Source organism: Amblyomma mixtum, chromosome 4, assembly GCF_055824585.1.
Source record: "Amblyomma mixtum isolate Tamu chromosome 4, ASM5582458v1, whole genome shotgun sequence".
Classification (NCBI taxonomy): Eukaryota; Metazoa; Arthropoda; class Arachnida; order Ixodida; family Ixodidae; genus Amblyomma; species Amblyomma mixtum.
Genome location: NC_143015.1, coordinates 153,668,087 through 153,682,821, shown reverse-complemented (window position 1 = coordinate 153,682,821; position 14,735 = coordinate 153,668,087). Strand labels below are relative to the sequence as shown.

Sequence of the window (14,735 nt, the reverse complement as noted above, 5' to 3'; positions counted from 1 at the left end):
ATCCACTCTGTCACGCTGAAGGGTCATCAACTGTGTTCTCAACATGACACGACCTGCCGCGATACCCGTCTTCTTTCGATGATTCCAGCCAGGATATCATTAACCAGCTTTCATACGCTAACGCAATCTGCTCTATCCCTGTCACTTAACACGGAGAGCAGCTGTAAGACACGGATGGGGTAGCTGTTTGAAAGAGGATGCTCAAAGCTCATTGACACCATGAACATACAGGAATGTGTTGCAGCAGTTATGCGGATAGTACGACGCGAATGCATAAACAGATCTCCTGACGAATACCCGTAATGAAACACAGATGGAAAATAGATAACGCAGTGCAGACATAACGAAAGAAGCAGAACTATGCACAAAACAAAAATACTACAGACGATCAATTCGATTAATGCGGTCGAGTATGCCTTACCATTAAATAGTGTTCTCTTCGGACGGAGCAACCGCTGACGATGGCGGGTTAAAGCCCCGCGAGCCGGTGACCTGATCCTGTCAGTCAATCACTGTGTGATAAACCGTACCCCCTCTCCACTTTGCGTATAACACTGAGGTGTAGGCTTCAGACGCCGCAGATTCTCAGTGGTAATTCGGGTTGGAAACACGATCGAACAAAGTGAGTATGATTTGAATAAGCGATATGACTACGGCGCCATCGCATGCGCGAAAGAGGCAGACTTTATCTTTGTGACAATTCACACTCAGTTCAGACGCGGTTGGGTCGTTGGCGTTTACTAACGTGATAGCGTTAAACGCCCTGTTGTCCGAAAAATCCGGTGTCGGCGTCGTCGGCGTTGGCGTTGTGGGCGAAAAATCACGGGCGTGGCTCTGGCAGGTGATCCCCAGAGAGCAATCTAGAAGGCAGGTTGGCAACCTATGTCACGTGACCTTGCAACGTCATCATAACCTGCCCACCAGATATTGAGCAAACTTGCCACGGTGGCAGGTGGCAGTTAAATTAATTATTGGCCTCTCGGGAAGAGTAACCTGGGCCGCAGAAGGTCCACCGCTGGGAGCACCTGCCATCGCAGGGCAATGGCGCATCGCTCAGCCACTGCACCACTGCACCAGGAGGGGTATGCGAACTCCCAGGGATCTATGAATGGAAAGTAGAGAATGACCTTCTGCCATATGGTGACACCGTGGCCGAACAGATAAGGGTCTATTCACGTCGGGATGACAGGGTTTGAGTCCTTACAGAGTACTTACTCCACAGCTAGTGGGAAACTGCAGAAAAAAAAGAGCAAAACGCTGAGGTAGCGCCCGAATATCGAGCGTTAGCAATATCGAACGAATATTGCGTCATTCGCCATCTTCGCTATATCGGGTACAAATTTTTCGTTATATCCGAATATCTGCTACGTATACAGCGCAAGAAGACAAATCTTTTGACACCACTTCGAACGTCCTGCGTCAATTAGTTTGGCCGTAATGGACGTTTGAGGTTTCAAGAAGTTGTAAACAAATGTCGTCGGTGCAAATCGCTATGATAAGCTATGCTTTGATTCGACTAGTAATCTAATGTGCCGTAACGCGCTGAATCATCTGATACTACCCCAAACATTGTACGCCAGTTAGGTGGTCCCCAACCTGTGTACCGATGGGACCACCTACTGGCCCCACTTGAATGATCATGTGTTTCATGTGCGACCTTGAGTAATGCGTGTATCAGATCTGACGCTCTAAATATATAGTGATGACCCCAGTCAATTTAGTGGCGTTGGGGGGTCGTTGCAGACAGGGTAGCCATGGACAAACCGCGAGTGGTGGACCTGAGATCGGACACTCTGACCAAGCCGACAGCCGAGATGCGTCAGGCCATGCGGGACGCCGAGGTGGGGGACGACGTCTACAAGGAGGACCCCACCGTCAACGGTAAGCAGGGGGGAATTCATAGAGTTAAATAACAAAAAATAAAGAAGAATGCGACCGCAATTACCAGGCAATCATTCGGCGACGAAATGCGGTAGAATTCATACTTGAATAACTCCTTCCTCTATCTTTGTCACGCATTTTAGTTTCCTAGGATTCGGTGAGTTTCTTAAGTTCCCCACTTATACGACTGGTGCTCAGAAGCGGTATAAATTTAATCACTGTACTTCCCAGTAATTTTACTTTTCATAAATGACATTATTAATCTTCAAGGACGTAAAATTGGGGTACCGTGTGCAAATTACAAAGAATGTGTTTTTCTAAGCAGTTAACGCAGACGAAATATTTACCGAGGCGAAAATATGGATAGAAAATTTTAACATCTGCCTAAAGTAAAGTAAACTTCATTCTAATAGAGAAATAAATGAAGTAATTGTTGCTTATAACTAAAGGAAGTACAAACTTGCCTTTCGAATTTTATGGAAAATATTTCCAACCGTCAAGTGCCATACAAGTGTATAAGTGTCTTGTTTCACGAGAAACTTTTGTGAGAGCCCCACGTCAACGCGTCATACAAGTGTATAGGTGTTTTGTTTCATGAAAAAACTTTTGTGGGAGCCTCACGTCACCGCGTTAAACGTCTCCAGAGCCACTGGTATGTTAAATAAAATCAGATAACTCCCCCCGTCAGATGCTAAGCGTGAAATTTAATATGCAATTGTGCGATTGCACGTCTGGCGTACTCCTTTCTGGTGTGGTCAACGACAACCGCGACAAACCTACAATCTTTGAGTCCTCACAAAAGAGGGCAATACGGGCAACTGCAAGCGTTTCATTCGCTTAAATCACTGTTGCGTACTTCAACAGCTATAGCACACTGCAGATAAAACAGCGTATCTTTGGCACCCAAGTCTGAAAAGAACCGAGCATAACCTCTTCACCATTTTGTTTTACTCCCATAAAAGGTATGGTGTATTCTTAAAGGCGAAGCCTCCAGTTGAGATTCCCCTTTACGGCTGCGCCAGTTGCGACCCTGTCTTGACTGCGCCAGTTGAGAGTCCTCTCTTAAGATCTCGTAGAGGGAAATTGGGCTGATGATGATCGTTGAAGGATGCTTGATGTCTTGCAGATTCGAATTGCTCAATCACATTGCTCGAGGACACTTCTGGAGAGGTTAACTTTTTATAAGAACTAAAACACGAGGGAAGGTACAAGCAAGGAGAAAACATATTTACACTTGACTGACTCGTAGTACTACCTGACGAAATCAGCCCTCGGTCCTGTCGAAACAGCTGGTTTTAAACCCTATGTCCCCGCCCTCGGTGGGGAGAATAACCAATCAGGTAGCTGCAGAAACATCCACTGAATAAATTATTGGGGAAAGGAAAACATCACCAATCAACGATTCGGAAAGGAAGACACAACCAATCAATGATTGGGGAAAGAAGGTAACTCATTGCGACAAACACTGTACACATATGTACACTTTCTACCATCACGATTTTGGAGAATTATGCTTTCCTACTGCGAGCTTCGCGAACACTCTCACTTTCCCAACGTCCGGTTGACCCAAGTTCAAGGAAAGTCACTTCAACACATCTGTTCAGCATCGTCGCTCCTCATGCTTGCAGCTAGCGTGGCAATATCCTGTTGACCGCTCTTCAAGCTGTCAACGCACGCCGCTGCAGACATGGGACAAAAGCCACGCACTGTGACGCGGGTCCGCCTCGCCGCATGCACGTGCACACAGGATGCGACCTAATGAATCCGTCCCTGAGTTTGACCTTTCCCGTAATCCTCCGCTAACCGCCCCCCCCCCCTCCCCCCCTTATCCCGCTGGGTCGAGTGACTCACCCCCTTCTCTGCGGTTGTGCGGAGGGCCCAAGAGAAAGAACGTAATGGGCAGTCCACTAACGCGAACCGGATGCGGCAAAACAAAGTACAGCACCGCGAACTTCACTCCTCCTTTTATAGAGACAAATTTTTCCTAGAAGCAACGAGCATTAGAGGCTATAGTATAAGACAGGAAAATAATGCCGTCCACAATTTTGCGACGCACCTTCTTTTTTTGTTGTTGCGAAAACAACACTACGCGAGTCGCCGAGCCATTTCGCGGAACTGAGGAAAGGCCATACTGCGCATGCGCGAGCAGCAGTCACGTCACACGAGGCGCAGCTGGCGCGCCACCGCCGTAGCTGCGCGGGTGGCGCAGAGTTGCCGCCGCCACCGCCGCGCTCGCCAGTTGCGCATGCGCAGTAGCGGCGCATAGCTGGCGCGCCGGGGCCGCCGCAACTGCCGCGCGCTCTCGTTGCTTTCGCAATCCTCCAGGTTTAACCAGAGCTAAAAAACGAGAAGAGTAAAAGAAGAAACTCATATAGAAAACTGTTGGGGTTAGTACGCGGGGAAAGTTGAAGAGCTCAACGGCTTGCCTTTTGCAGAGCTGGAGCGCGTGGTGGCCGAGCTTCTGGGTAAAGAGGCCGCCCTGTACGTGCCAACGGGGACCATGGGGAACCTGGCCGCAGGTGAGCGTCTGATCCTAATTAGTCAATTAATTAATTAATTAATTATATAATCTTTCTCTTTCCTGCCCTGTATTTGAGAACGTTTTTTACTTGCCTGAAACTACGCCATCAACAGTACATTGAAGCGTAGCCCAGCGTTGTTCTGCACAAGTTTAAGCGACTCCCTGACTAATAGCTCCCAAATAACTCCCAGATAACCGCTGGTCCTTAAGGGTAACGGAGTGGATTCCAAGAGAAAGCAAACGTAGCAGGGGACGGCAGAAAGTTATGGGCGGATGAGATTAAGAAGTTTGCGGGGATACGGTGGAGGCAACTGACAAAGGACAGGGTTAATTGGAGAGACATGGGAGAGGCCTTTGCCCTGCAGTCGGTGTAGTCAGGCTGATGATGATGATGACTAATAGGGGTTCATGGCAGAAAGACAGAGGGAAGATGAGATTCCTGACAGCGCAAAACAAAGTGAACAAGACAAGCTCCGAAAGGGGAGCCTCAATTTGCTTAACCAGCGTTTCATCTAGAGTACTTGTCGTCTGGGCAAAGTGTTCGTCAGCGGCGAGGTTTAAATAGGGCCTTCGCTCCGAGCAGGAAGTTCCGGTTGGGGAGGAGGGTGTGATCTGTGAAGGGTGGTGGGGTGGGGAGCGTGATAAGTTGAAATTTGTTGTTCAGGAGGGGTGGCTGCTAAAGGCGGCGATAAATTTTAATTTTTTTGTGTGGTAGCTGCATTGTGGAAAAACAAGTTAAGGGTGGACGTGGTAGGGAAGGACTTATTTAGAGTGCACCCACTTCTGTGCTTTTTATACTCAAGAGAAATGCTGGAAGTTTAAGACAACAAGTTATAAATAAAGATAAACGTTTCAGTCAGTCTAGGGTATCCACAGCGATAGAGCTGTTCAATAGCGACCAAGACGTTTAGGATGTATGTTGCAGATGCACTTGTACGCCATTCGCAGTGATGGCACACTGCGACCAGCGGGGACAGGAGATTCTGCTGGGCGACGCTTCGCACATCTTCCTCAACGAGCAAGGATGTGTGGCTCAGGTATGTGTGTGGGGGCGCTCTAATCATCATCAGCCTATAGCTACGTACATTGCATGACAAAGGTCTTTCCCATAGCCGTCCTTTTAATCCTGTTCTCTACCACCAGTGGCCACCTTATCCTCGCAAACATCCTATCCTCGACCTCCCTCTCACCTGACTTTCTACCGTCCCGGATTTCAATCCGATACTCTAAGGGACCAATAGCAAAAACATCGCGACACCCAATTCCATTATGTGGGAGCAATGCGACAGCATTCGTACCTATTGATGACTTTTGCCGGAAGTGGCTGGTGAGGCTTGTGAGACCCAGCATCTTCTTCCCGTACACCACCTGCCAACCGTGGCGGTTGGAAGGTGCAGGCTTCAAACAGACGAGCCTGTTCTGGTGACGTCACTGCCCTCCGGTCAATGGGCATTCCGATCTCGTGACGTCCCGTCCCTCCAGCCAATGAAGTTTCTCTGGTGACGTCACTGATTACGGCACTGCCCGCCATCCAATGAAGATATTTCCGGACGACGGCGGACAGCGCCGGGTATTTGCTCCAGTGAGGGTGCTATGCTCTCGTATAACAACAATACGGGCTCTAATAGCAGACAGCAGTAAGTCTGCTAAGAGTCACAGCACAGCAGTACATCGCTCTCTTTGGAAGAACTTTGCTGACTTCCTACCAGGTAATGAAAGCCATGTGCATGTTTGTAAATGTGTGCATGTGTTAACAGGCTTTACTGTTACGGCTGGCGATTTTGACAGCCGTTATATGAATCCAAAGCGCATGAGGCGTTTTGGACGTGGAAGGCAATGCTGACGGAAGAGGCGGATGACGTTCTGGTCGTGTAAGTGGTAGTCTAAGATGGTGCCCAAGACACTGTTTCTGAACCTCAGCTCTTCCTTTAAATGTTACCTCCTCGTCCTCCTCGCGTCATCAGCAATTGGCTATTGTAGCGCTCTAGATGTTCATTGGGATGTTCAGAAGTTAAATGGCACGAAATGAAGCAGGGCCACAGTATCAATGCATCACCAAGCCGTATACCCGCTGAAGCAGATGCCTCCCCCCCCCTCCCCCGTTTTTTGTATTTCTATCTTTTATGCATCTCCGTCACCACTGCATCGAGAACCTGAATCGTTTTGTTATAGATAGTTCCTCTTTCTCTCAACAGGTGGCGGCTGTGCATAGCTGGCCTGTACCGACCCAGAAGGACGGCCGCCTCCTTTTGGAGGACCTGGAGGCCCGCGTCAGATGCCGAGACTTCCACTGCCCCAGGACTTCACTGCTTTGCCTGGAGAACACGCACAACTTCTGCGGGGGCACCGTACTGCCCCTGGACTACATGGAACAGGTACGACTACTGAGTAGTGCCTGCCACTACCTATGCCGTTCCGGCTATCAAACTCTGGCCCGCAGACTCGGCGGAATCTCCGTCTGCTGCAACTTACGTTGCTTGAAAGGTACAGGTGCGCCTATCGGCCATGCCCTTCGAAGTATGCCCTTTGCTTACACATTTCTCGCCGGATTGATTGAAAGCAACGCTTTCGACGTTTGCAAGTTTCAGCTAAGTTGTTACCTATGTCGAAGACTGAAACAGCTGAACAAACTACCGTTTCTTTTCACGATCATATTATGCTCCTATAATGATCTGAAGAGCCAAATAATGCAGAAGACAACATTGAGAGAGTTTTAGCCATTGCGAACTGCCTTAGACTGAAATATATAATGCGCCCCCGGTGTTTCACGCTGAATGAGTATAAAACTGCCGGTGCTGCCATCTGTAGGCATTCAGAGGGATTTTTTTAGTGCAAAACACTACTTCACTAGCAATCCTGAACAAAAATCCGATGGGCCTCTGACCCCTTTACTTTTGACCCCTGATCATTTGCACATGACTTTTGACTGTTGACCCTTGACCTCTGAGATGAAATGGAAACGGTATGGCTAGGGGAAGGTCACGTGGTACGAAATTTTAAAAGAAATTATCTTGGAGGCGTAGTGGTTAAGGCAATGTTAGGCAGTACTCAAGCCGAGTGCTTTCGCATGTAATACTTGGTTTAACGGCGTTAAAACTGTCATTTATTTCTTTTACTACATCCAACTCCACAGACCCAGATTAATAACATTTTGTGTGTATCTCTGTTCGCCCCAACCCCTCCCAAACCTCGTTGTTTTCTGTTGTGATACTGGATATAGGTCATTTGTGTGATTAACGAAGACTCCACCATCGTGGGTTCCAGGCTGCGCAATTCGCGAAGGCCAACAAGATCCCCTTGCACGTGGACGGAGCGAGGATCATGAACGCAGCCACCTACCATGATCTGCCGGTCAAGGACGTCGCCAGGGGTTGCGACACAGTCATGATGTGCATTTCAAAGGTACCACACCTGACTTTTCCACGTGAATGCTGCCTATTTGAATTAGTCGTTTCGACGGCATTCTGGCAGGAAACTCCGTCAGCGGGATTACGCATGACGTCTTCCCCTACCGGCGGAACTGCCTCCCTGGCGCTACATTCACTCGAATAGCCGCGAGTATAGAGTTTCTCGATACTACCTAGAGATGGCGCCACTGTCTACTTCATCCGCGGGAATGCCGGGAAGACGAGGTTAGTTTTTCTTGGCCGGGCTAATGTAGGCCCAAAAAAGTGGAATCTGCGCCTGAATCGGCAGCTTCGCCGCGATGCTCTGATATCCGCGCAGATGGCATTATTTAAACAGTGCGTTTTGCACTTTTTTTTTAAATAATTTTAACACAGTTCTAAGGCTGATATGAACACTTTCCCAACATTTATTTTGAGGTTTGCCGCGGGAAGGCTCGTGAATCCCTGAATGCACATTTTATGCCCAACAATAGCCAAGCCAAATACGAAACCTTGTTTCCCGGCATCCATGCGGCGAATGAAGTAGACGGTGGCGCCATCTCTAGGTAATATAGAGAAACTCTATCAGTGTTACCAGCACACTACTGGCTAGAACAGGGGATGCCGCCGCGGATTGGAGGAAGGAAAGTATTTAGGAGAGGCCCTTACGTGTCACTTTTTGAAGCCGGAAGTGATGGCCCCGCTATGAAGCTGGCTCGTCGCGCTCGTCATCCTGGCGTGCTTGCTCCGCATTTAGTGGAGGAGGTGACTTCAATCTAGTACCCTCGTCACACATCGCTCTATACAATGAATACTCGCAATATGATGCACCGCTTCTGCGATTGTTTATTCAAACACGCACGTACTCTAACGTTCGTGTTTTTTAATGGGACCTTGAAGTGATTTCGATGGGGCATATTCTAGTACAACACATCTGTAGAGGTGGCCTTTGTGAATATTGAGTCAAATTTGAAAGTTCTGCGTGGAACCTATAGATTAGAAATAATTTTTAAAAATCGCTGCCCGAAGTAGCTCGCAACCGATTAGGACTATACCTCACTGCCGCGTTGCCCACCGCAATGACGTCAGTGGGCAGTCTGGGCGAGGAGGAGGAAACAACTTTATTGGCCCCAAGAACAGGGTCAGGTGATGAGGAGGGGGGGGGGGGGGGTCGGGCTGAGCAAGAGGAGCCTTTTAAAAATTATCTCTAAATTATAGGATCCACGCATAGCTTTCAAATTTGACTCGAATCCCCACAAATAACACCTCTGCATATCTGTTGCACTAGAATGTGCCCATCTAAAGCATTTTACGTTCTCTTTAAGCATGAAAAATCTGCAGTTTGTCACTGATAAGTATATCTAGATGGTCTCGCGGTGTTGCTCACGTCGCAGAGAAAACCCTGATTGGCTGGCGAGAAAGTCGTTGTCTTTGATCACATGGTGATATCGTGATGTTGCGATGCCACGAAGCTTTGATTGCTAACAAATTTGTATTGTGCTTTTTTCTCCTGCCTAAGGCCTTCTTGAAGGCTGGCAGTAATTCCAAAATAATATAATATAAAATGAATAACGGAGACAAAAACTCACATCCTCGATTAGTCAAATAAGCATGCATGGTTTCACTGTTGACGTTAACACCCTACCCGCAGGGCCTTGCCTGCCCCATTGGATCCCTGGTGGCGGGACCAAGGGACTTCGTCGAAAAGTAAGCTGCTATGCTCCGCATCTCCGAATTTTCCTAGATGCCTCTTAAAAGAAAAGAATGTGGTAGCCAATATCAGGGAACTTTAAATATGCTAGCAGTGATGTGCGCAGTACACACGGGCTCACATATATAAGTGTGATGGGCCCAACTGCAGCCCCACCGGTTTGGAAATGACAAGAGGTTTTGGTTAATAATTTAGCCGCTTGCGACAAAAACAGTCGGGTGTGAAGAATAAACGAATTTCAGCCGCCTTTTCGCGCTGACAAACAAACCTCAATGCAATCTCGGCACAGCCAATGGTCTCTTGTAGTCTCAAGACACTCAGATAACTATAAGGACCCTTTATTGAAAAATTGGCTGTGATTTAGCTCTGATTAACCATAGTTGAATTGCGAAAGCTAACGAGCGCGTCTACTCTTCCTCGCTTCGTTCTTTCGTTGTTGCCTCTCTTTTGCGCTCTCCATAACGGCTAGAATCCACTGAGGCGAAGCGAAGAAGGCGACACCTCCTCTCCCTCTACCCCAGCGGAGCACATCTGGTGGAGCGAACGGCGACGGCAGCGGCGTCGACGGCGGCGCCATCCGTTGGAGCGCGGCTGCTGCGTTGCTAGGCAACGGCGGCTCAAGGTCGTTCGTGGGCCGCGGCATACAGTTGTAGTGCGACCACGCGACGAGCCGAGCTGGCTGGCGTAGTGTTGCTTTCGCAACCAAACAAAACCGACATCCTATCGCGTGGCCGGGGGGGACAACACAGCATAAAATGGCTGGAACTCTGGGTGGGGATCGGCTCCCATTGCACTTCTTCCACTGCGCGGCACCAGCAGCATCGGTTTCTCCGAACGCGGGCTGGACCTGATGGGCTTTGGCAATCGATTATATAGTGGTTTAAGATATTCTCTCATTCTGTAAGTGTACACCTGTCTGTCGTTGTGATCACCTCTGCTGGAAGAATATTTAGGCTTGCCTTTTCGAGGGTGTATAAATTATCATAAGGAAAAGAAACTGGCCTTCTTCGTCACATTCTAAACATAACAGCGTGTACTAGGGCATGATGGTGCTACACTAAGGATAACTGTGGGATTGGCCGCCGAGCGTACGCTGTACAAGACAGCACCCCCAACGAATGGTCATATGCTCCTGTTCTCTGTCGAAATGGGGCAAACCTACTATTAGGAATTAGCCAGGGTTTAGCGCTCGTCCTGTCTCCTTCTCTGTCTTTGTCCTGGTTTTATGCGCTAGTCTTTTAATTAACTATGACACACCAACTAGCCCAGCTTTCCGCCTTGTTTGGCGTTGAGTTTTTTTCAAAGCAAGGCGTGAAATTCATACAGCTAAGCGAGACCATTATGGGAGACGCACCTGAGCGGTATTAGTTAAGACGTTTTGCCTACAATATTTAACGTAGATGAAATTTTGAGGGCTGTACTCTTCTCCCATTTCCGGGCCACCAGGAAAGTGGTAAGTGTTGGCCTTGAGATATCCAGAATTTAAAATGACCTCATTGCTCGACCGATGGGCCTTGGAACAGAGACCAGCAGTACATGTCCTTCTTAGGTTCCTCATCTGATGACTTATGATCCCTTATAAAAAGGGTCTATAGACAGTCTATTGACTTCTTATAGGCTCTATTGCCTTCCTATAGATATTTGTTTTCGTCCATTCATAGTCTATATACTGTCTGTAGACAAGAGTCTACTGAAATAGTATGGCGAAATAAATCTATAGATTGCCTATAGACTGCCTACAAGAGTCTATAGGATTTGCATTGCCTGTAGACAGTATAGACAGTTCTCTAGGATTTCTCTATGAAGAGTATATAGATTTTATAGACAGAAGTCTATGGACAGTCTATAGACTGTATAAAAAAATTTACAAGAGATGTACGGTATTCCGTGGCTAGAGCGAGGCTCTGTCACATAATGGCTGACATCTCGCGGGCTGTATACCTGTACGGCATTTAATGCGAGATTGTACCGGTCGTGTCTTTTGGCAAGATGCGTGTCTACGAGCGCCGCGCCCGTGGTTCCTGGAAGAGCTTTGCTAATACGTAGCCCATGTTTCTCCCGTGTTCGGTCACGGCGATTGCAGGGTGTCCTGGGTGCGCAAGTGTCTGGGCGGAGGCATGCGGCAAGCAGGAATCGCCGCCGCTGCCGGTCTCGTCTCGCTCAAGACCATCGTGCCTCGGCTTCACGAGGACCACGAGAACACACAGAGGCTAGCCAGGGGTATGCGGACGTCCCTGCCTGTGCCTACGTAGCGTGCTACCTCTATCTGACCGCTTTTCCGCCATTTTGTCTTCCCGTCTTTCAGCCTTCATTCCTGCCCGCCTGCTCTTCTTGATGTTTGGCTTCCTCAACTGCTTGTGTCCGTATGCCTGCCTTTTGTTGTTTTTTTATTTTTCAAAGCGATATTTATTGCCTTAGGACATAAAAGGGTTTGTAATGATGGATGACGAGGACGTTCGATAAATATAAAAAGGTTCGCTGATCTAACGAAGTCAAGGAGTGAACGATGATGTGGTCCCAGCGTCCAAGAGGTACTTTTTGTTGTATTCGTTATAAAAATGCTATATAGACTATATATAGAATGCTTATAGGCTTTGCCGCCTTCCTAAAGATATTTCCTTTTCTTTATTCATAGTCTATAGACTATATATAGACAAGATTCTGCTAAATTTGTATGGCCATAAATCTACAGATTGCAGATTGTGTATATGCTATTTATAGGCATTACCTTTACTGAAGACTAGTCTATAGGATTTGTGCATAGAAAGCGTGTACACTTTATAGACAAAAGTCTACGGACAGTAAGCAAAATAAATTTTTGTAACGGTCTCTGAATTGCCTTTTGTTGGCACTGCGTTCGGCTGCTGGTTTCCGGAGTAACTTCGCATATTTAGGCAGAAATGACGTTGTTCAGCACTTAAAATCCAGAAAGTTTAAATAAAGAATAAGCGCACCTCTCTCATTTGCGCCAGGATTAAAAAAATCTGCTTGCGAAACGACTCTTTCGGTGAACGCGGAGGTAATGGCACTAGCAGTGCGACTGATAAATCAGAAAATCCTTGCGAGTTGCATCAAGTACCTACGCAGTCTTCAAAGCACTTGCGTTGCGTCTACTTCTGTGATAAGTTCTTCTTAGCGAGCAGCAACGCATAGCATAATACAGTGAAGTTAAAAAATAATCTTCATAATCATATTTCCAGTATTCTGTGGTGCGGATGCCCACTAAACATTAGTCTGCTGGCAAAATATGCCAGCAGATTGAGTTTTTTCAGGGCCTAACGGAAATTCTCTGAACGCGCCTTTGTCGAACCTATATGTAAAACGGTGGGAATCGATAACGTAAAATGTGTCTGTACATTCCTCGCAGGCGTGAGTCTGAAGGACAATCCCTACATTAACATGGACATGGACATAGTGCACACCAACATGGCCTTATACGACTTCGATGACACCAGTCGCCTGTCGCCGGCCACTTTCTGCGAACGGCTCAGCAAGGTTATTTTCATACTCAGCTGCTTGCCCGCACTGTCTTTCATTCTTACACAATTACATTACACTTAAAGGAATAATGAGGACAAATTCAAGCTGGTCTGGCCTGTATCATTAGATTACCGCATTCTAAGTACAAAGATGCTACTTTCCATAAAAAAAAAAACTCTTAATGAGGTAGAAAAAAAAACTAAATACAAGTAGCGCCATCATCGGCCGATTTCGCAAGCAAACTGAGTGCGTCGTCGCAATGCTGGCCGCGCGAATCCTAGAGGCTAGCCTGCACCAAAATTCACTTCTTTCCCGCGATCACGGAGTCATGATTCACAACATGACACAGATTATGGTGATCATGATTGGTGACTGACTACCTAGTCATTTTTGTTAATGAATAACTAGTCATGATTGGTTAGTGACTAACTAGTCATGATTTGTTAATGTCTGACTAGTCATGACTAATTATAAAGTACGGAGAGTTGAGCTAGGATGGATGGAAACAACTTTATTACACACACAAAAAAAAATCTTCCAGGGTGGTCCCCTACTGGTCCAGGAGTCCACGGGCTAGTGCTTCACGTAAAGCCCGATCCACCAGCCATTTCTGGCCGGCGGGCTGAGCGGTCCGTAAAGCAGCCTCCCAGGAAGAATGAGTGGGTTTGGGGATGGGGGATACTGCCTTTGGGGAAGGACATTCCCAAAGCTAGTTGGTGCATGCCAGGATTGAACAGCGCACACAGGACGAGGACACAAAAAAAAGTGACAAAACACGAGCGCTCGTGTCTTGTCGCTTCTTTTCTGTGTCCTCGTCCTGTGCGCGCTGTTCAATCCTGTCATGACTAATTAGCTGGTGACTAACTAGTCATGACTGGTTAATGACATACTAGCGATGACCAATCAGTCATGAACAACTAGTCGCGATTGGTTAATGACTAGTTAGACATGACTTGTGACTAGTAATGACTATTTAGGACTTTCACGTCAGATGTAACGGACGGACGGAGTCATGGCCGCGAGTATTAGCCATTAAATGCTTTCGCTTTAATAGCTTAGCATGGTTCGGAAAGAGCTTCACACGAGACTTCGTCCGTTGTCCTCTACTTCTCTTTGTGTTCATCGTCAGGAGACACATTCATGAGCTTAACCGGACCCCTGAATAAAGCTTTTAGAGCGAAATCTCTGCTACGTGAGGTACAACTTTTGATTTAGAGTGGGTACGTCGCTTTGACCTTCAAAGCCTAGCAAGGTCAAACTAGGACTCAGTCATTCTGCCATAGCCATGATTTACAAAGTATAACGTGCGGGTATATCTCATGACCAACTAGCGTTACCACTGACCAGCGGTCGTGTGACCTTTAACCTTCACCTTTTAGAGCATATATTCGCATCGCCTGATGTGACGTCGTGCGATGACGTAGCAATTACGTCACAGCATTCGCTATAAATACTGCCAGCTTTGCTTTCGCTCGTCAGCCAGGTTGAAACTCAGCCATTTTGTTTTTATCAGACCTGATCATGAAAAGGATTTTCCAAGTAGCCCATTTCCTTCGCTTTGTCCTTCTTCCTCCGCCAGGTGACTGAGCGTGAATACGAGGACTTGGAGCAGGCCATCACCGTGAAGATGTTCCCGATCACATCGACCAAGGCGCGCGCCGTGCTTCACAACGACGTGAACTCGGACGACGTGGACGCGGCCATAGTCAAGATACGCTACGTGATCGGCGAACTGTGCCGCTCGGTCGACGCCTAG

General features: G+C 47.5%; 1 protein-coding gene across 1 annotated transcript; it reads left to right on the top strand.

Moving 5' to 3' along the window:
- Positions 1-233: 233 nt before the first annotated feature.
- Positions 234-14,735, top strand: LOC149348840 (uncharacterized). Its single transcript, XM_089585925.1, has 10 exons — positions 234-246; positions 1,744-1,881; positions 4,317-4,400; positions 5,351-5,439; positions 6,598-6,777; positions 7,667-7,804; positions 9,440-9,495; positions 11,583-11,719; positions 12,867-12,994; positions 14,559-14,735. Exons 1-10 carry the CDS (start codon positions 234-236, stop codon positions 14,733-14,735), a joined length of 1,140 nt encoding a protein of 379 aa, XP_089442051.1.